Here is a 23,290-nt window from a genome sequence, read left to right as displayed (position 1 = left end):
TATATATATATATATATGCTCCATTGTGTGTTTGTGTGTGTGTGTGTGTGTTTGTGTGTGTGTATACCACATCTTCTTTATCCATTCATCCATCGATGGACATTTGGGCTCTTTCCATACTTTGGCTGTTGTTGATAGTGCTGCTATAAACATGGGGGTGCATGTGTCCCTTTGAAACAGCACACCTGTATCCTGTGGATAAATGCCTAGTAGTGCAATTGCTGGGTCGTAGGGTAGTTCTATTTTTAGTTTTTTGAGGAACCTCCATACTGTTTTCCAGAGTGGCTGCACCAGCTTGCATTCCCACCAACAATGCAAAAGAGATCCTCTTTCTCCGCATCCTCGCCAACATCTGTTGTTGCCTGAGTTGTTAATGTTAGCCATTCTAACAGGTGTAAGGTGGTATCTCATTGTGGTTTTGATTTGTATTTCCCTGATGATGAGTGACGTTGAGCATTTTTTCATGTGTCGGTTGGCCATCTGGATGTCTTCCTTGGAGAAGTGTCTATTCATGTCTTTTGCCCATGTCTTCACTGGATTATTTGTTTTTTTGAGCCACCTCTTTTTCTTCTAGCTTCAAAATGGTCAATAGGTTCAAACTCCTGAGTCGATGCTAGTTGATTGGTGGTAAACCATCTAGAATATTATGTTGAGAAGAATTCCAATCTTAGTGGAAATGAGGACAGTGATGGATTAGTGATGTCTGGAATGGGTACAGAATGGGGAGGTAACAACCTGCTTGACTGTTATTTGATATCCTAGGAAGCAAAAGCTTCTCAAAGTTACTGTCAAGCCACTTGTGTATGGGGGGGTCATGCCCCTAGGATGGAGTATTTTATAGCCAAGTTCTCTATGAGGAGGAATTCTATGGTGAATTTTCTGGACGTCCCAACTGTCACTTAGCACAAACCAAAATGCAAAGCTTCATTTTCCTAAGGAAAAACAAGTTTCCTTTTTGCTGTGAGAACTTTTGACCTTGCTTGGGGGCAGGGTGGGGGAAATATACAAAATGTTTGCATGTTGTAAGTAAAGTTTGGGGTCATTAAAAAAATGAATATGGGTGTTACTCTCTGATGTTCATGTATCTATCATTATCATCATTGATCTATCAATGCATTTTTAAAAATATAATACAGTTTGTTTTTGATTATCTTTTTTCTCATTTTTCAGGTCTCTATTTGGAGTCATTTTCTGGTACAGACGGTGAAAAATATGCAGTGAAAATTCAGGCCAATAGTGGAAATACTGGCTTACCTCCCAACTTAGTATAGCATTCCTTCTCTTCAGTAGCACCTCATAATAGAAGAAAAATGTATGGAAGTGCAAGAACAATCACCAATCTGGAAGGTAGCCCTTCCAGATCTCCTCGTTTGCCAAGGTCTCCTCGTTTGGGCCACAGAAGAACAAGCAGTGGGGGAGGTGGAGGAACAGGCAAGACACTGTCCATGGAGAATATCCAGTCCCTTAATGCGGCTTATGCTACGTCTGGACCCATGTATCTGAGTGATCATGAGGGGGTGGCTTCGACAACTTACCCAAAGGGCACCATGACTCTGGGAAGGGCCACAAATAGAGCTGTATATGGAGGCCGAGTCACAGCCATGGGGAGTAGTCCCAATATTGCTTCTGCTGGACTTTCCCACACAGATGTTCTTTCATACACGGATCAACATGGTGGTCTGACTAGCTCGTCTCATCATCACCACCACCAGGTCCCCTCCATGTTGAGGCAGGTAAGGGATAGCACAATGTTAGACCTTCAAGCCCAGCTCAAGGAACTTCAGAGAGAGAATGACCTCCTCCGGAAAGAGCTAGACATCAAGGACAGCAAGTTGGGATCTTCCATGAACAGTATCAAGACCTTCTGGAGCCCTGAGCTCAAGAAGGAGAGAGTCTTGAGGAAAGAAGAGGCAGCCCGAATGTCTGTCCTCAAGGAGCAGATGAGGGTTTCCCATGAAGAAAATCAGGTAGGTTATGACTCATCTCAGGGTTTTTCAGCCTTGGCTTCTCACTGAGTAATTGATGCTTTGCAGATGGCACCATGACCTGTACAGAAGGAAGTTTGGCATCATCAAGAAAGCTATGGCTTAGTACGTGTTTGACTTGGAGACCACAAAAGGGCATAAGAAATATGAAATTATGGCTTATTATCTTATTTTCCAATAACTTTTTCACCCTGTTGCTGAAAGGGAGGAACCATTCTTCATTGCCTAACTTTTGTACTTGGTTAATTTTTTTTTTCTTTTTCAGCAGTAACAGCAGCAGCTCAGATGTACTTCCCTCTGCATAGAAGAAGAAAATGTTAATTTTTGCCAGAGTAGATACTGTAACGGCAACATTTAGAGAGCCACACTTGACTGATCAATTGACTTATTTTTGAAGCCACAGCAGCTTTATTTCTTTCTAGAATGAGGGGAATTTATTCTCTAAATAGCAAACCAAACATTAAATAGCACTGGGTAGAATGGGTTTGGTATCATGTTGGAGAAACACAATAAGTTTTAACCTGGTCTTTCCTTTATCCATTCATATTAAATGCACATGTATTATATGCAAGGCACCTTCTTATTCTTCTTTAATCTATCTTCCATGTCATAGCAAGATTAGTTTTCCCAGGGCCTACTTGCATTATATGCCATTTCTCTGCTTTAAAGCTCTCAATTATTGCTTATTGCCTTCAGAGTGAAGTCTGCCTCTTTGGCTGAGCCAACAGCATCATCAGCTGAAAGGCCAGAGCCAGCCTTCCCAGCCTTATCTCATACCTCCTCCCTGCACATTTCCTATGCTACCTGCACTATACTTGGTAATTCCTGCACACACTCAGGGTTTTCCACCTCTATTCCTTAGCTTTTTCTGTTCCCTTTCACTAATGGCCTCCTCAGGGCCTCCTCTCCCTGCCTCTCCCCTTTCAGTGCCAGCCAGTCTCCATTTCCAAATCCTACCTATTCTGTGAGGCTCATTTATCTGCTGCTGTTTTCATAAGGGTTTTGGAGTCTGATATGCCTGGGTTTAAATCCCAGCTTCACCTCTTACTGATAGTGAGGTAAGTGCTATGAGATGGGGAATAGAGAGCTCTGTGCCATTTGGCTGAAAAATTCCCAGATATCATTTAACTTTCTGTAGAAATTTGAGATAATTCTAACTTGGCTGAACTAGTGATTCTTCAATAATTGGTTTGGATGTTGGCCTAACAAAGCTCTCTGCCTTTCTTGGGGTTATCTGCTGGCCCTCCTTTTTCCCTGGATACCACACTTTGGAGTCCAAGTATCTTTAGAAGCATTTCTGATCTGTATGAGAATCTGCTCTTCATCCTGCTTCTATGTGTAGAAAGCAATCACCTTATCCTTTTAACTATCTGACAGAGCCTTTGCTGGTTTTCAGATGTGGAAACGTGATTTTTAGTTGGAACAGAAAGTTTTGTTCTTCAACCCTAAATCAAATCTATGCTCCTCACTATCATTTCTGCTTTTATTTTTTTTCCTTCTGACTTTGCTGGTTCATGATGTCCTTATGAACCTGTTACTGCTATGTGAATTTCCCTAGTTCTGTATTGGTTTTCTTCTTTTTTAGTTGCTTTGGAAAATGGTTACAGCAGTTTAGGAATGATGCAAATAGCGACAAAAAGTGTGAAGGCCATTCTTTAAACTGTCAGTTTCAAAGTTACTTTTATCTTATGCTCCTATCATTAAATTTTTTTGAGCAGAGACCCCAACTTATACATGTATATTTATGATGTACAATTATGCCAATATATTATGTGTCTATTCTGACATTCATACAGATGTAAATATGGAAGTGACAACATAAAATAAATAATATATTGAGGTACAATTTAATGATGCACAAAACCTTTTTGGTTTGTAAAAACATTTTAAACCCCTTTTCTATTTCATAAGGGTTAGTTTTAGTTTAAAGTAGAAAATATCCATAGTTCTACTTAACTGTCCCATGTTGCCTTAAGCCAGAAACAATTGAACACTTGAGGGTGCTCCCAGTACCCCTTCCTAGTTCTGGAAACTACTATGATCACAGGCTATGTTTGGTACTATGGGTGCCATATGACCATGTGACATATGATCCAGTAAGAGCCCCAGTATTAACCTGTGTATTAAATAGAAGTAAAATGTAATTATTTTCTTTTTTAGGTTAAAAATATAAAAGGAGGAAGAAGCATGGAGAGTTTGAAAAGTCAATTTGCTTGCAATATGAGGTAGTATTACAAAGTAAAGAATCTAAATATTGACAAAAAGCAAGTTATTTTTTAACAATTGAAGCACCTCTCTTTCTCCTCTGGGAATTATGTCAGGATCCCTTTTAGAGGTATTGGAGTACCTATTGGTCAGGATAGGGTGGTAATCAACAAACCTCAAATCTGAGTGGCTTAACACATCAAGATTCCTTCCTTATTCACCTGAAGTGTGAAGTAGGTCAAGTGAGTCTCCAGGGCAGCCCTCCTCCAGGCAGTGACTCAGGATCCCGGCTTTCTGTACCTTGGCACATGGCTTCAAGAGTTACTACACCAGAGGAAGGGAGTGCCTGGAGATGGCACATTGGCTTCACAATTCCTTGGACTGGAAGTGACATGATTGCAAGGGGTCAGGAGGTATAGTCCTCTCCTCTTTCCAGGAAGGAGAGTCAGATATGAAGGAACACTAGAAACTTCTACCAGTGGGGTTTTTATGTTTGTCAAAAAGTGGAGTTAGATGAAATAAAGTTAGGGGAACAATCCAGATTCCTGCTGTTGCTGCTGTTTCTATTATTACTGCTACTGCTACCGATAGACATCTGTTGGGGTTTACTATGTGCCAGGCATTGTTCTTAGAACTTTGTGTACATTATCTTATTTAGTGTTTGTGTCAGTCACCTGAGGTAGGTGCTAGACTTTTTCTCATTTTACAGATGAAAAATAAATGTAAGAAGAATAAGCAGCTTGCCCAAGTGCACACAGCTAGTAAATGAGAGAGCTGGGCTTTAAGGCTTTGGTATAGTTTATGCCAACGGCTAAGACTTTATGTTCACTAACTCCTTAGAGGATCACTGAGCTGTGAGTATAATCTTATCATCGTATGTGTTAGATGAAAAAAAAAAGACTAACTCTGATAAAATGATTAAGAATGTGATTTAGTTTAATTGGGATTTTTATTCTTAATTAGGAATTTATTTCTTTTTCCCAGAAGTGTTTTTTTGTGCTGTTTAGAGTTTCTGCCATTTACCATAACTGACTATAATTTCCCTTTAGAGGAAAAAATCATGGAAACTTTTTCTGTATGGAAGAAAAGAATGTAAAGGAGATACGGAACATTTGATTGTGGTTTCTTATGCACAACAACCACGGACTACATCTACAAATGTGGTTCTACCAGAGGGTATCTGGATAATTAGAATTTCACTAACCTAAATTTGGGTGATCTAAAACCATTTGAACTATACTAAGTAAATACAAATGGGAAGCAGATCCATCATACGGTGGAGGTCAGGAAGCTCAAAGTGCTCTTGTATATGAAATTCATGGTTCTGTGAATTTAATGCTCACTAATGCAAACCTTTCACCCTTATGTGCATTGTTGAAGAGGGCTCCCACTCATGGATTCTTTTGCAGTATATTTGGAAGTTCTAGTGGTTCTGTCCAAGGGAGCTGAACCCAACTGCAGATCAAAGGGAGGATGTTGAGCATTCTTCCTATGTTGTAGGAAGCACACGGCTGTTGGAAACTTGGAGACAATGGGTAGGTGGCTGTGACCAAATCTCTTATGTGCAAAGAGTAGCTACTCAGGTTCCTGGATGGATATTTCATCTCAGACTCCCTCCCCACTCCTATCCCCCAGGTTTTCTCCCAGGCCCTGCTTCTCAGCCACACAGAGCTGCATGAATAGAAATATATTTGGGACCATGAAGAGTTACAGTATTGGCAGTTGGCATCATTGGCATGTTTGTATAAACTGGAGTGCATGGATGCACAGTTACTCTTATGTTATCACTTGTACTTTTTACTTCATGATGTGCTGTCTTGAATGGAAGAAGAGGGTGGTAGAGTATTACAGACAGCTAATCTTTGGAATGGTGTGAACTCAATGTCAAACCTGTAGAATGATTTGGGGGAGAGGTGAGAAGAAAAGATTTGGAGTGGATGTTTGGCTGCCACTTGAGGCAGCCCCCTTGTTATTTGTAATTCCTATGGGGTTGGGTGTGGATGTTGGGGGCAGGAGAATGCAACTATTAGAAAGTAAAGTAGCCTACTTTTCTCTAAAAGGTTATATGATTGTCTTTACAGCTCCTTTCTATTTACCTGTGTGATAGAGATCACAGAGGGAACACATGGTAGAGGAGAAATTTTCAGAAATTTCATAAGGACTTATGTTTTGCAGTTTGATGCATATTACATTATTGACTTTTCATATTCCCGGATTTTTTTTGCAATAATTAACTTTATATTTTTAATAGATTACTTTTTCCAAATTAGATGTATATTAAGCAATTTTGAGACATTTTCCTAACTTGCACATGGCTGGCCAAGGATCTGCATGAATATAAATAGCATCACACGCTGGGAGATTGTACTAGATCTAATATTTACCCATCTTGTGAATGCAGAAGTGGGACAAGGTCATTGGGAAATGTAACCTAAGAAGTGTAAGTAAACCTGCCTGGGGAGTTTTACGGCTTTTAAGCAATGGTTATGTGATGATTTCTATTTCTAGCTTAACACAATAGGAAATAATCTACTCTAAATCAATATTAATATGGGTTTTTGATGAGTTTTTGAGCTAGTTTCAGCATATGATTTATTGGTTCTCATTTTGAGCCTGTAACTTGAAAAGGTCGAGATGGATCACATTTCTGTGTTTCTTTTATCATTTTGTTTTGTTTGTATAACTGTAGGGCCATTTCAACAGGGTCATTAAACCCTGTTCTAAAATGCTCATTTCATTGGGAGTGTCCAGATATGAAGGGTTGTACCACTAGGAAGTGGGTGATAGAATTAATTCTATCTCCTATTGGGAAGGTGGCGAGGCAGCTGCATTGTGAGGGGGTATCCACTAACAGTTAAATGCAGCTGCAGTCACCTTGAGTACTGGGTGTTTGTGGGATTAAGGGCTCAGCCTTGGAGTGTCCAGAACCGTCCAATTTGTGGATGGGACTTAAATATATTCACTATTCAGACCTGTCTTTTCCCTGTGCCTTCTTTCAGGCTCCATTCCTTCTGCTACTCTAAGTCTGAGATCCATCAATCCCTCAAAGCCAGTTTTCCAAAGTGTATCCAGGGAAATGACACTTGGCAGATGGGATTTTCTGGTCAAATAAACTTGAGACATGATATACTAGATACTTCTATCCTGGAAATTAATAATACTTATGTTATGGATTGAATTATGTTCTCCTCAAAGAGATACATTGGAATCTTAATCCCCTGTAACTCATAATGTGTTTTTATTTGGGGATAGGGTCTTTACAGAGGTAATCAAGTTAAAATGAGGTCATTTGAGTGGGCCCTAACCGAATTTGTCTAATGTCCTTACCAAAAGGGGAAATATGTGGGGCACCTGGGTGGCTCAGCTGGTTAAGCATCTGACTCTTGATTTCAGCTCAGGTCATGATCCCACAATTCGTGAGATCAAGCCCTATGTTGGGCTCTGCACTGACAGTAGATTCTCTCTCTCCCTCTCTCTCTGCCCCTCCTCCACTCATGCTCTCTCCCACCCTCTCTGTCTCAAAATAAAGAAACATTAAAAAAAACTGGGGGTGAAATTTGGACACAGACATAAACACGCACCGAGGGAAGATCATATGAAGAGACAGGGAGAAGATGGCCATCTACAAGCCAAGGAAAGAGGCCTGGATTCTTCACCCACAGTCCTCAGAAGGAAGTAACCCTGGTGACACCTTGATCTTGAACTTCTAGCCTCCAGAACTGTGAGACAATAAATTTCTGTTGTGTAAGCCACCCAGTTTGTTCTACTTTATTATGACAGCCCTAGCAAACTAATACAATATATCCCCGTGTGAAATGAAATGCTCTAACTCCTACAGTTAAAAAAAAATTATTAAGTTTGCTTAATCCCACAAAGTCCATGAAACTTTATCTTAAACCAAGCATCTATGTATTAAGCAGCTATAGCTTCAGTAATGCTGTGTAACAAGCCATTCCAAAACCTACTGTCTTAAAAAAAACATTTACCTCTCCCTCACATATCTGCAGGTTGGTTGCAACTTAGTTGAACAGGGCTAGACTCAGGGCATCAGGCTCTAGGATGAAAGTTCAGTTCAAATATGTTCTACATGCGTCCACATTCTCCTTGGAACAGAAGCTATTCAGGAATTCATCTTACAGTGGATCACAGATGCCAAGTCTCTAACCAAATCACATAAACACATTTCAAACCTATGTGCATATCAAGTCTACTAACATTCTGTTGCCTAAAGCATGTTACATGGTCAGGCCCAAATTCATTGGGGTCAGGGGATTGTACTTCCTTCCAAATCACATTTATATGTATATGTGTGTGTATATATATGTGTATATCTGTTATTCTGTTACATATGTTAACATATATGTTATTATTATATATATTGCTTATATATTTTAAATAATCCTATTTGTCATAAACTATAAATATTCCTAGAACTAAAGGCCACACTTTAAGAATGTCTGCATCAGGAGTAGCTCTGGAAGCAATATATTAAAATTTGAGACTTACGAAGGTAGATGAGCACTTTCAGTGTGGTCAAAGTCTCCTTCAGTGGCTGGGCCTTCCAGAGTGTCCTAATGATGCCTATTTATTTATTTATTTATTTATTTATTTTTTTTTTTTTTTAAGGTTTATTTATTTTTGAGACAGAGCATGAGCAGGGGAGGGTCAGAGAGAGAGGGAGACACAGAATCTGAAACAGGCTCCGGGTTCCGAGCTGTCAGCACGGAGCCCCACGCAGGGCTCGAACTCATGGACCGTGAGATCATGACCTGAGCCGAAGTCGGACGCTCAACCGACTGAGCCATCCAGGCGCCCCATAATGATGCCTTTTTAATGGCCGAGTGTCAGGCCCCTCCCTTTATGTCTCATGTAACTGGGCAATGGAACCCAAGTGGGTATCTGAGAGGTTCTGGGAAAGCTTTTGTTTTCCTGATAAAAAGAGTAAATATATGTCACCAGTGATGCTTTTTCCCACTTCTTCCTGTCTTGAGTGTTGATATGTTGCCTGGAGCTGTATCAGCTGTATAATAACCATGAGAGAAAGGCCAAGCCAAGCACAGAAACATACGTCCTCCCATCTCTGAGCACTTGCAACAGTACCTACAATGGTTGGCCTCCAGACCTCTAGTCATGTGAGAAAATAGCCCCTTTTAGTTTTTTTTTTTTTTAATATGAAATTTATTGTCAAATTGGTTTCCATACAACACCCAGTGCTCATCCCAACAGGTGCACTCTTCACTGCCCATCACCCACTTTCCCTTCCCTCCCACCCCCATCAACCCTCAGTTTATTCTCAGTTTTTAAGAGTCTCTTATGATTTGTCTCCCTCCCTCCCTAACCTTTTTTTTCCCCCTTCCCCTCCCCCATGGTCTTCTGTTAAGTTTCTCAGGATCCACATAAATGAAAACATATGGTATCTGTCTTTCTCTGTATGACTTATTTCACTTAGCATAACAGTCTCCAGTTCCATCCACATTGCTACAAACGGCCATATTTCGTTCTTTCTCATTGCCAAGTAGTATTCCATTGTGTATATAAACCACAATTTCTTTATCCATTCATCAGTTGATGGACATTTAGGCTCTTTCCATAATTTGGCTATTGTTGAAAGTGCTGCTATGCATCAGCACTCCTGTATCCCTTGGGTAAACTCCTAGCAGTGCTATTTCTGGGTCATAGGGTAGATGTATTTTTAATTTTTTGAGGAACTTCCACACTGTTTTCCAGAGTTAGCCCCTCGTAGTTTAAATCACTGTTGGTTGGATATTCTATTACTTGCAGCTCAATACCTTCCTAACAAATAAAATAGAAAGTTATTAGTTGAGAACTATTATTCATAATAATTATCAGTCATGATAACCATAAAAATATGTGTATTTCAGTGGGCTGAAATGAGACCTTAAAGGACCTTACACATTAGATTGAAGAAACCTACTTACTAATTGTATTGGGCAATACTCCAAAGTAGTGACACAAATCTCCTCAAAGCCTGTGTATGCAAAAAAGGGGGATCTATTAGTTCTTATAATGAAATTGCAGAAAGGCTCAGATGTTGAGCTTGGGGTTGACTGGATCCAGTGCCTCACACTGTAGTAGGATTTTGTCTCTCCTCATTGTTTCATCTCTGGTTCTTGATCTCTGCCTCTGTCTGTGTGTAAGCCTCATTTTTGTCTTTCATGTGGCGGGTGGTCTTGGCTGCCAGTACCCCCAGGTCATAACTGAATGGTTAAGAGATCCCTGTCTTCACTTCCCATTTGGAAAATTTGTAGAAGGATTTTTGGTCCTGCCTTGGTCATATCCTGTCTCTAGTACTTGGTGAGTGTGAATTGCTAGGGCAAGGCACAGGTATGTGAGAAAGGTTTACTATGACAGGTGAGTCTATTAGACTTTAGGGAGGGGGCAGGGTTTTTTTTTTTTTTTTTTTTTTTTTTTTTAAGTAGGCTTTATGCCCAGTGTGGAGCCTGATGAGGGGCTTGAGCTGAGATCAAGAGATCAAGAGTAGGATTCTTAACCGACTGAGCCACCCAGGCGCCCTTAGATCAAGAGATCAAAAGTAGGATTCTTAACCAACTGAGCCACCCAGGCGCCCTGAGGGGCAGTTCTTTAAAAAGACTGAGATGAAGGGCAAAGGGATGCTCTAGGACAAAAACAGATGTTCACTGCACTGACTTGAGCTGTCCTTAGTTACCCTCTTTCTTCAAATATTTTAAGGGTTTATAGTCATATCAAGAGACCTGGGAGATTAAGTCAATCAAATACCAATTAGGTATATAACTTTTTTTTTCATTTTAACTCTGATTTAAATTATGAGTGTTTATGTATGCCTTCCCCAATGTGACAAAGGCGAACAGATTTAGAACTGGGTGATATAAACCAGTTTAGCACCACAGTATAACTTGGAATGCTGAATTTTAGAAGGACAACAACAACAACAAAAAGTCAACCTTCCTCATCTTGAAATAGTCTTCCTCAGCTCCTCAGAGAACTGTAGCTTTTGTCTACCTTTCCAGCAAGGTGGAAAACCCTTTGGTCCAGATTTAGGCAATGACCTACTTAGACTGAAACCACAATTTTAAATGGCTTTCATGGGTAGGTGAAAACTTCCTTTGGTTCTGAAGATAGATGAGATGGCACAGAGCCAACAGTTGATTTCTTTGTTTGCTAGAATGTAGGAGAATGATTTGAAGTGAACTACACACACATCTTTGTCACAGATGTCAGCTGGTTTTTTCCTCAGTAATCTCTTGCAGTCAGCCCTAAGATCAGCCATGTGCACTGCATTAGTAGTCCTACAGATTTTTATTCCCAGGTTTTATTTTATGAAAGACTTGGCTAATGGGGGAAGGAATATAAACATTCTTGTATGCTGGACCTTGGGAGAGCTAAATGACTTCCATCTTCCATTTTCTCTCTGGATCACTTTATTTTGGCAATGGGATAGCAACAACACACAAGGAACTAAAGAAAACGTTTTGGAATATTTCAACAAATAGATTATTATAATCTCACTTGTGCCAAAGGCACTTTTTGAAACCAAGCTCCAAGTGGGGAAAGGCAGAGGGAGTGGTTACCCCCAAAACACTGCCTAATAAAATTCCCTATAGAAGACATCCTCAGAGGATTTTAAGAAGCAAGTATATGTTGACAGGAGAAAAGTAACAGAGTGATTTTATCGGCCAAAGCAGATGGGGTGGGTTCTGAACCTAGCCTCTTCTGGCCAGAGTGCAATTTCAGTTTCTATAATTAGTTGCAGGTGGAGCTCTTGTGTTGTTGTTTTGGCATCCACTGACATCTGTGTGCAAATTCCCACCACCCCCAGTTGGCATTTGGACTCAATAAGTGGTTTTGGCTTTGCAGGAATATAGAAAATTGTAAATCTATTTCACACACACATATAGATAAAGCTGCTCTAAAGGTCAGGTTCTGAAAGCTGTGGAAAGCATTTTCAAAAGTTTGGGAAGTAGGTTTTAGGCAGGGTGTGGGCATGCAGCCAAGAGCTAGGGCAGCTTGACAAACAGAATTCTGGCACGTGCAATTTCTCCTCTGTTTCTCCGTGAAGCCAGCATTTGATTGTATCTTGGAAGTGATGTGCAGCCATTTTGTTTTTTAGTGGGAACATTCTGGAGAGAAAAAGTACAGACACTTCCTGTCTTATAATCCCATAGCTTGGTTTGTACTGTCTGGTTTGGCTATATACATTGATCAAGTTAACTTATTCTCAAGTGAGGGCAATTTGCCTCCTAAGGGACATTTGGCAATGTCTGAAGACATTTTTGGTTGTCACTACTGGATGGGGTGACATTCAGTGGGTAGAAGCCAGGGATACTGCTAAACAGCTCAAAGTGCATAGAACTGCCCCCTACATTATCTGGCCAACAATGTCAATAGCTACAATGATGAGAAACCCTGAGTTAATTGGATGATTACTATATCTTCATTTTATTTATTTTATTTATTTATTTTTTAACATTTATTTTTGAGAGACAGAGAGAGCAAGACAGCATGCAACAGAGCACGAGCAGGGGAGGGGCAGAGAGAGAAGGAGACACAGAATCCAAAGCAGTCTCCAGGCTCTGAGCTGTCAGCACAGAGCCCAACATGGGGCTGGGACCCATGAACTGTGAGATCATGACCAGAGCTGAAGTTGGACGCTTAACCAACTGAGCCACCCAGGTACCCCTATATCTTCATTTTCTAAATACTTTGCCTACATGCACTTCTTTCACTTTGTGATGACCAAAATGTATGTATTTATGTAAAAATATTCATATAAAAGGTAAAAGTTGATTCATCACTTCCATCATTTTGCGGGAAAGAATTAATTGTGAATTATGTCTTCTTTTTTTTTTTTTTAATCTTGACCTGGACTAGTAACCATGAATCTTCAAATACCTTGATTCTTTTATAGGTAGACATTTGGTAAACAGAGATTCATCTTTTTTTTTTTTTAAGTTTATTTATTTATTTTGAGAGAGACAGAGACAGTGCAAGTGGGGGAAGGGCAGAGAGAAAGAGGGAGAGAGAGAGAATCCCAAGCAGGTTCTGCATGGCCAGCACAGAGCCCAACATGTGGCTCAAACCCATCAAGCTGTGAGAGCATAACCTGAGCTGAAATCAAGAGTCAGACACTCAACTGACAGAACCACCCAGGCGCCTGGATAGAGATTAATCTTTTAAGGAAAGAGACAACCCTTTAAAAAAATGAAATCTATTTTTTAAACCATCATTTCTTTACACCTTTAGTGGATTTTTATGGTGTTTTTTGACTATGTCTGACATTGATTTTGAAAAGGAAAGGGAGTATTTTTTGAGCTCCTACTTTGTACTAGGAATTTACTAGTTGCTTTCCATGTGTGTGAGCTCAACAGCCCTGCAAAACACATGGCACCCTCATTTTTATAGATGTAAAACAAGACACGGAGATTAAGTGGCCTGAGGTCTCACCATTAGGTAGAGCTGGAATTTGAATCTCAGGTATGCTTAGTTTCAAAGGTGTGTTCTTTCTATTGTCTTAAAGGGGAAAACAACAGATTTGTTGAAAACCAGGGAATTTGGTGTGGAAATGGAAGTCCTAATGTACAGTGGAAGTAGAAATGTGCTGCTTGACAGTATCTTAAGGATGCTGTCAAGGAGTTATATAGAAAGGACAGAAAGCCAGAATGAGCAAGGGAGCATGTTGTCAAGAGCAACAGAGGAGAGAGGGCAAGCAGGAAGGAGCAAATGCATTCTTGTCAAGTACATTAGCAGAGGAGGATGCCAAAGGAAAACTATCTTGGAAACCCACTGAGAAGGATGGGAGGAGGCAATTCCCAAGAACTGGCTGGAAAATTAAAACTGCAGGTGGCAGAAGAATGAGAGAGATTATTTCTTAGGATGTTCATTAAAGTTCTGGCAGATCCATTCAGGTGGTTATGGCTTTGACAAATTGACTGGCTCTATAAGAGCAGGGCTTCAGGAATGGGGAAGTTCTTTATTATGGATTATCCATACTCCAATGAGGATGGTCTCATAAATTTAGCTAGAATTCTTCCCAAACTTGCCTCTATCTACAGGAACTTCAAGGTACATGGACAGTTTTCTGGTGCAGGAGTCCCTCAGCTGGAGCTCTCGGTGTCCTTTTCAGTTGGTTTCTGGCCTCATTGGGATAGCCACACCTATTTAGGATTTGTCTTTTGACTTGTTCCAAATCTTGTGTCTCAAAGTCAGATCTTACCCTCTTGGGTCCCAGCATTCCTCATTTCCACCTCTCCCAGCAACTTTCCCCTATGAAACCTCTTTGTCCTTTTTGAGAATCTAGTTCATTTATTTACTAATTGATTTAGTCACCACTTATTTAAGGGAAAATGTATTTGCAAGTAGCAGAAACCCATTCAAACATGTTGAAGGGAAAAAGAAAGGGATTTACTAGGAACATACAAGAGTTCTTTTCCAACCCTACGTGTATGTAGGGGCAGCCAGGTGTCCTGGGGGGCTAGAATCAAGTTAGTTGGAAAATAATCAGGAATAAGTACAAAGTCAGTTTTCACTATTTCTGTCTCACGTTTCTCTTATTTTCTCTCTTGATATGTTTTTATATGCTGCTTCTGAAAAAGTGGCCACTCAAGGAAAGCATCTTCTGCATTCAAGTGCTTCATAGAGACTGCCTAGAGTTGGTTGGTTTCAATTTCAAATTCAGAGAACCAAAAATCTGATTGGCCCAGCTTGAATCCAGAGTTTGTGATAGGTCCAATTAGCCGTGGCTAAGGGAGTCATGAGATCCAGGCTCTCAACAGAGCTATGAAAAGACTGCTGAAACCAGGGCATGAGGGGTAGATTCTCTAACAAGGAAACATATGGGTAAGGTGATAAGGAGGAAAGGACCGCCCTTGCTGGGAAATACCTTTGTGCAACACATAAATGAGAGATTGCCATATTTCAGTTTTTAAGAAGACCATGACCAAAGAAAGTTAACTACTATCATCTGTCTATAGACAGCTATTTCAACAGCAGATTCAGTAGCCTTTTGGGGTCTCTGGGCCTTCTCACCCATGTTGTCAATCCCTACCTCTGATTATGCCCACTGAAGAAATTCCAGAAGTGGTATTAACTGACATGAGGATCAATTCATGCTGTCTTATCTTAGTGGATCCATGTGGTTTCTTTATATAATGTCAGATTGCATCCTCTATGGAACTTTAAAAAATTCTCCACTTTTTGTAAGCTTCCTTAGTCTCTTTGGAAAATTAGGTCTCCAAAGTGGATGAGATTATGTTGCCAGTTACAAACTTTTAGAACTAGGCATTTTATAATCTGGCATCTTCTATTTTAAGTTACAGCAGTTAGCTTGAGTTCTAAAAAGTTTTGTCTCCTGAGCATATATTATCTAAAAAGGAATTGAAAAAAATTAAAATTCGTCCCTTGGATGAGCTTTCTGAAATATCTGTGTAAAGTAATATAAAAGTTCCCAAAGAATCCTGGAACCAGAGGAATAAGTAAATATGTGAGATGGAAAGTTGGACAGTGCACATGATGACCACATTTAGAAATTGTTCAAATTTAGAAGTGTAGCAAATAATAAAGTTTGCTTTCTCCAATTTTTTAAACTTCTGTTTGTGGTTTTTAACTTTGGGGAGCCATATCCTCTTTTTAGAAGCCAATGAAAACTTTTACATTTTCCCTAGAAAAATGTGCATAACCTGAATTGTGCACAACATTTCACTTCCTTATCTCTGCTCTAAACTCCAAGGGTATCTGAGGATATTTAGGTAAAACCTCTGTCTGGATATTTCCATTTAATATTACATATTGCACATGTATTAGGAGTAGGTAGTTCCTGGCAGTTAATGAAATGAATGAGCTTTAGGTAATGTAAGACATGTCTTCAGCTCACTGCTCTTCAATTTTTGCTGAGAAGTAGGGGACATGTGCTAGGATTTTGGTGATAGTTAAAGGTGTGTACATTGGTACAGTGGAAACTGATAGATGGACATCACCCATTACTAAACATATTCAAATACAATATCCTAAAGGTGATAGATTTTAGTCCACCCTCAGGAATAAGTTATCCCGGAAGAATTTGCATGATGTTGGGTGTCATACTTAAGTATATGTTTAAATATTTTCATTAAGGATTTTTGTTTGGTTCATTACGTTTGTCTTGGGATGCCGAAATTCCCACTTCACCACAGATAATTCTATTTCACTTTTTTGTGATTGCAAATAAAATAGAACACTGCAAACCAAATTATGCTGTAGGCATTTGTGATAGTGCAAGGAACAAAAGATTTTAGGAAGTTACTAAGTAAGGGTAATTGGGCACGTACTGTGTTCCCAGTAACAGGCTACCAGCTGAAGAAGACTCTAAAGTGTAAGACACATTTACTATTTTGTAAAAATCATTAGAGACCTATTTTTTTTCCATGTAGATTGTAACTAAGGAACATAGATAGCAGTCATGTACCTTGTTTTTGATGGGCAGTTTACTCTACCTTGGAACTTGAACATGAAATTTGGGCTAGGGAAGAAAGCTTCTCTCTCAATTTACTTACCTTTCTGAGATGAACCCTTGATAGGACTTCTCTCTCTTCTGTGGAAGCCTACCCAGGGTCCAGGAGAGTGGGCTCAGCATCCTCCCAACAGCCAGATAGTGTAAGGTTTCTTGAAGGGGTTCGGGAGGGGGAGTTAGAGAAAGTTTGGGCTTTGCCTTTCTCAGGCAAGCATGTGAGTCTGTGAATCACTTTCCCATCTAGAACACCCACCTGACTACAATATGTTCCCTTGATAAGAATAAAAATGATCAGTATAGCTCGTAAAGCACTTCCTACGTATACCCTAAATGAGATAGTGATATTTCAAACACTGTGCTGATGGGCTCACATATGGTATCTCATTTAATCCTCATGATGACCCTGTGAAGTAGGTACTATTAATAATATCGCTATTTCATATGCGAGTAAGGTATGGCTAGAGGAGAGATCACTTGTCCAAGGTTACAGTTAGCAAGTGGCAGAGCTGGAGTTGAGCCCAGGCAGACTAACTCCAAAGTTGGTCTTCAGTCAGTCAGCCCTGACTATGGTATAGAGTGGCCATCCCTGTGTACACAAGGTGATCTTAGGACAGGCATGGAGTCTGCATTATACAACTTGGAAGCCCAAGCCACTGGGCTTTCCAATGAGAAAGTCATTGCCTTTCCAGATCTTATCCAGTACTTCTAATGAACTTCAGTGAGAAAATCTCAACTTGGTACCAGTTTTGAGCACCCTCTTAACACCTATTAGGTGTTTCCTTACTGTAAGCTGTGGAATGACATTCCTAAACGATGCTTATATTGTAATCTGGCAGCCCTGGTTTTACCCTTTGTATCTGATATGCTGTCCATTCAGAGTTTCTGTGAGCAGACTGGTAATGTGGCCTTAGTGTGGCCTGCCTTTTCAGGTCTTGCTTGACTATCCTTGACAGTGGTTGAGAGCATCAGCTTTGGAGGCGGATTGCTTAGGTTCTGTTTCCAGCTGTGGAACTTCAGGCAACTTATCTCTTTGAAATTGTTTCCTCACCTGTAAAGTAGGTGTAATGACAATACCTGCTTTAGGGGTACATTTACTGCTAGTGGAATAAATTTAATAGGATTTAAGTTTAATTGGATTAAATGAGGGAGTTCATGTAAAAATATTTAGCACCATGCTAACCTGAGTAAATATCAAAGTAATAGATGATGAAGATAATCATGAGGGAAAACTGAGGACAAAGGCATCACACGGGGGAGTAAAGTGCTAAAAGAGTGGCAGAGAAATGGTATGGTAGAGCCATACTGAAGATTGCCCCATCTCTGATTATTCTGCAGTTTGTATAAGCCAGTTTGAGTTGAGGCTTTATTACTAATAGCCCAATGCATCTTGATAGGGCCATGAATATTCAGGGCTCTCTGTTTAGAAGCTTTATGGTTACAAAAATGAGTAGGTCCCAGCTCCTGCCTTGAGAACCTAGTCTAGCAGAGAAAATGCTGTACTCCTAAAAACCCATAAAAGAGAATTATAAGAAAAGGGAAGAAATTTGTCCATGCCATTAAAAGATATAATTTGATTTGGGAGTCCAGAGAAGGAAGAGATGAAGAAAGACTTTATATACAGAAGGTGGCATTAGAGATAATTCCTGAGGATGGACAACTATTCAAGATGGTAGGTGGGAGCAAGGGTTGGTGGTGGTGTTTTGAAGTTCTCAATGGAGGGAATGGCCAAAATAAATTATATGGCTGGAGATTTATTTCATAAAGCATAGGTATGAAGGTAGGGCAAAAGTAGTGGTACAAGTATTGCACTTACATCTAAAGAGTAGGAAGAGAAATTGACACTTGGAGATCATCTTTTTTTATTTTTCTGAATTAAGAGATGTTAGTATGGTGGTTAATATATATGGAGGCATATGTTGGGACAAACTGTATTTTGCTTCTATGATTTTTCCTATGTGTTCCTGGCCCTGTGAACTCCTCTGGGACTGCCATGGTGCAGCAGAAGGATGACTATATGAGCCCCTCTGTCAATATGCTGAACGTTAAGAGGGAAAGGTGCTTATGAATCCAGCAAAAGCTCTGGGTTTGTTGAGAACAGCTTAATTTTCCTTGGCTTAATTCTTTGACATCCCTTTTCTATTATTAATGTGTGTGTGTGTGTGTGTGTGTGTGTGTGTGTGTGTGTGACAGACGGGGTGGGGGGGAAAGAAGAGAGAGAAAGAGAAACAGAGAGAGGGAGAAAGAAAGAGGGAGAGAGAGAGATGCCATCTTCAAAATGTCATTGTTGGATGTGTAAGTATTGTTATATGCCAAGGAGATACCATATTACAATTTTGGGAACAGTTTTGTTGCTGTTGTTGTCCTGTTGTTCTTAGGGGTGGCTAGGAGAGTTTTCATGACCAAGGTATTGACCCCTTTAGCTGAATCCAAGCCAGTTCATGTTGTTTTGCAGATGGCTGCTCTGGAAAATTTTGGGCCATAGCCAGACCTTTATCATGCTTTAAAAAAAAAGTAAGAATCACATTACATTTTTTCTGGTAGGCTGAATTGAATATTTTCTGCGGTATGAGATGGAAACTGTAAATTTTTGTATCACTATAGGGAGTAATAGAGAAAAAAGATGAGGATGACTTCCCAGTAAATGCTGTTGTCTGAGCCCTCAGGAAAGGCAAACTCTCAAGTTGCCCACAAAAGGTCACATGGTTTCCAAGTCTACGTAGCTTCACACATTAATCCAACCAGCTAAAAACCTGAGGACTCACAGGAGGTGTTTGATTGATTGATTTTTGTAAACTTTGGCCTGTTTTGCTAATCTTTGTCTACTGAATCCATCTGCTGCATAATCTTTGGCCAACTAAAACTCTTATGATGACACTTCAACAGTTTGTGCCAAAGGAGTGGTCTCTCAAATAAAGTTCTCTAACCCAAATCTCTCCATTGGCCTTAGATGTGTTTACTCAGTTTCCACTGGAGATGTCACTGGTGTCCCCCAAGAGGGTGAAGCCAGATGATGACTGAATGGCTGAAATGGGTCAACAAATATGGAACTTCTACCATGTGTTGGGCTAGGTGCTGAGGGTATAGTAATAGACAAAAATTCCTTCCTGTATGGAACTTCTATCCCTGTGGGGGAAAAGGCATCAGAAATTTTGGGCTTGAGCCATTGGGGAAGACTGAGGGCAAAACAGGTTTAGGATGTGGGGAGATTAGGAGTTTGGTTCTTTGATCAAGTTTTGTTGCAAAGACTCATTTATCCAAGTGGTGATGCTAAGTGGGGATGTGGATCTGGTGGAATTGGCCATCTTGTAGCCTCTGCTGGAACATCATGGAGGTGGTGACAGTGGATATTGGGCTGCAGTGGGGTAGAAGTGGTAATGTTGATGATTATATTCTTCCTGCAAGGAGCTTGGCTTTGAAAAGTGGTAACTGGAGGAGATACAGAGTTTGGGGAAGATCCTCTCACCAATATGTGACATACTTGACCATATTTTTACTATGCAGGGAATGGGCCTGTAGAGGGAGGGTTATTGGTGAAACAAAGTCTGAAAGGGGAGGGTGAAGATGAGACCAGCTGTGGGCAGGTGGTGAGGTTTTCCTCGAACCCAGAGAGGAGGTGTTCAGGAAAGGTCCAGATAAAGAGACAGTAGGTGTGGAATAAAAGAAGATTAAACCTAAGGAGATTGCTTGGTGTAATGAAAAGAGAAAGCTCTGGACTAGGAACTAACTTAGATTTCACTTTGATGCCAAATAGGATGTGATGTTGGCCAAATCACCTCCTCTCCTTGAGCCCCAATTTTCCCTATTGTATTACTGTGCTTAATAAAATGGTCTCAAAGGCTCATGTTGACTAAAACATGCCACAGGTATAAGCTAAATTTTCAGGAAAATTGAGTGCCCCGTGGCAAAAGAGTCATATGTGCAATTTGATGGGGGGCATGTGGCTAGGATGAGGCAGGTGTGGTTGAAACACACAAAGACAGATGTGTTGGTGGTCACTTTGATGTGTTGGGGGGTTTATTCAGGTGTTGCTGATGGGGCAATTTGCTTGTTGTGGGATGACACAGCAAGCCCAATACTCTGCTTGGTGGAGACAGGAGCCACCAGCTTTTCCCAGGAGACATTTTACAAGTAAAGGCTAATTTTACTTTTGCTGTTGATGGCATTTCTTAGCTACACTAATTACCATCCTGATAGAAACGCTGCAGAAATATACCCTGTGCTCCCAAGAGTGCAGAGGAGTAAAGAGGTTGTTCTTAAATAATCCAATAAGAGGTTTTACCTGTGGATTAAAGCTACAATGCTTCCTTAGTTATGGTTTTCATAGTGGAAGATGCTTTGGCGTAAACAGAATTTCTGTGTGTGCCTTATTTTTAGATTTCAGATCCAAATTCAATTGCAAATAAAGTTATTGTAGGAAGGAAAATGATAGTTATGGATTAAATTTGTGTCTCAGTTTTGTGTGGGTGTGTATGTCCGTTTTTCAAAAAAGGTATGTTGTAAACTTGAGAATTATGTTTTGCTTTCTTTAGTTCCTTAATAAATATCTGGCTGTCCATCCATCCATCCATACATCCACTTATTAAAATAATATCCCTGAATAATAGCTGCCCTGAAGGTCTGGTAGCCTTGAACCCAGTGAGCTGGAGCTAAACAGGTATTGCTTGCCTTACCTGGGATGTTGTCTCTTCAGGTTCCTTTAGAACACTCCTTGGTTGACAGATATTCATTCTTAGTTTGAAGGTGAAATGGAGAATATCTTCAAATTCAAGGTTTTAATAAGATATGAGCATCTTTGGCCTCAGAATCTTGGATGAAAATCCTGACCCTTCCCGTGAGAGAGGTGGTTGTGTCATCTTAATTCTCTTGACCTCTAGGAGTTTAAGAGCCACCCACTCAGACTTGGAAATAGGAAAGGGCCTCATTTTGATATATAAGGAAGGAGAAATGGGTAAGGTATATCAGGCACTGGTTAATTCTTGTAAGTCAAAGACAACCGACATGATTATGGGCAATGGTGGAGGTCTGGTGCCTGGCCTGGAGTAAAAGGGATCAGGTTTCCCAAATGAATGGAACAAAAAGGAAGAGAGAAGTACTACAAATTCACCATAGATTAAGGTCTGACCCTTTATGCTAAGAAGGCAGATGCTGAGGCCCTTTTAGGGAATTTGCTTTGTAGGAGAGGAGCTGCCTTTGTTTTTCTGATGACTTGGATTTCTACAGCTGCTCATGGTTCTTGACTTCCTGGAGAAAGTACAGGCAGATAGAATTGTGATGAAATCAGCATCCCAGCCCTATGTTTCCTAAGGACACTGTTGATTCCAATAGTACTTAGCTTAATTCTAGCAGCTGGCTTGGATTTTATATTGGGATAGATATCATAAGGGGTGTAGTGTGTATTCATGTGTGCTTGTGTGTGCTTGTGTGTGTGCTTGTGTGTGTGTGTGTGTGTGTAGATCTTGTGCTATAATTAGGACAGGATAACCATTATAAAAAATCGATGGTTATTTGGTTTGGGGGAGAAATGGCTTTAATTTCCCCAAGTATTTCATTTTCTTGCTATTCTTCAAGTGTGCATTATCATTCAGATGACTAATAGGAAGTTCAGTACATTGGAGGACACTTTATAATGAGCATTATTCTTTGTAAAAATTTAGCTTATTGGACACATTTTCCATCAGAAGGTAATATGAGGTTAGGAGTTTGGATAGGGTTGTAGTGTCTGAATGCTACTGCTCTTTCTGCCCCTCTCCAGGGTCTGACCAAAAGGGATATATGCCTAAAGACCAGCAGTCAAAAGGGAAACACTATGGCTATATTAATCCCTGAGGATAGGCACAGTATCCCTTCATGCAGGGATTTTTTGACTAGGTGAGATAGCTTGGTATTCCTTTGCCATCCGCAGATGGTCTTGCCTTCTGCATGTTGACTCCATGTAGCCACCATGCTCAGGGGGAAATCAAGGTTAGCAAGAGGAGGAGGTTCTGCTGTGCTTACCACATGGATACCCAGAAAAGAAAGAGTAAAGGTGGGCAGGGCCCTGTCCCTGCCTGCTCTACTGGTCCCCATAGTTAGAAACTTGGGTGGATGGCAGAACTGCCTAAGAAAGCAGTGTTTTCAGGAGTGGTCACCATAGGAGAGCAGGAAGTAGATGGGAGGCGTGGGGCTACTTGCTCTGTTGGGCCTGCACAGTTGGAAAAGAAAATGTTGGGCATGACAGTGTTCTTTTTGCTAGCACACACATTTCAGTCAATGTCCTGTCCAATCATATTGGCATTCCTTTTTGGGAGTGGGGCCAGTGAAGACTGTCAAAGAGATATAAGTCAAGGATGATGGACATTACCTTTTCAGGTTCAACATCCTCATAAGAAATTGGGAAATAAGGTTTGTCACAAATTTCCACACATAAAGATAAGCCATGCTAATGTGTCTATCAGGTTTTTTTCTAGGCATTGCCATATTCCTGATTTTATAATTTGCCCTTTGTCAACAGCTAAATAGATACTGGAATAAAATAATCATGATAACTAACATTTATTGAGAGCTAATGCATACTACTTATATATATTGATTCACTTGCTTCCCCAAATAACACTGTGAGGTAGTTGTCATTTCGGTT

The 23,290-nt window shown here is 40.3% G+C and overlaps 1 protein-coding gene across 1 annotated transcript in view; it reads left to right on the top strand.

The window, feature by feature from the left end:
• Window positions 1-1,310: 1,310 nt before the first annotated feature.
• Window positions 1,311-23,290, top strand: part of ERC2 (ELKS/RAB6-interacting/CAST family member 2) — a 792,499-nt gene continuing 770,519 nt past the window's right edge. Inside the window, exon 1 of the mRNA XM_042929693.1 lies at window positions 1,311-1,967. Coding sequence (XP_042785627.1) covers window positions 1,311-1,967 — 657 coding nt within the window. The remainder of the gene's footprint in view (window positions 1,968-23,290) is intronic.

Source organism: Panthera leo, chromosome A2 (genome assembly GCF_018350215.1).
Source record: "Panthera leo isolate Ple1 chromosome A2, P.leo_Ple1_pat1.1, whole genome shotgun sequence".
NCBI lineage: Eukaryota > Metazoa > Chordata > Mammalia > Carnivora > Felidae > Panthera > Panthera leo.
This window is presented reverse-complemented; position numbering and strand designations above follow the sequence as displayed.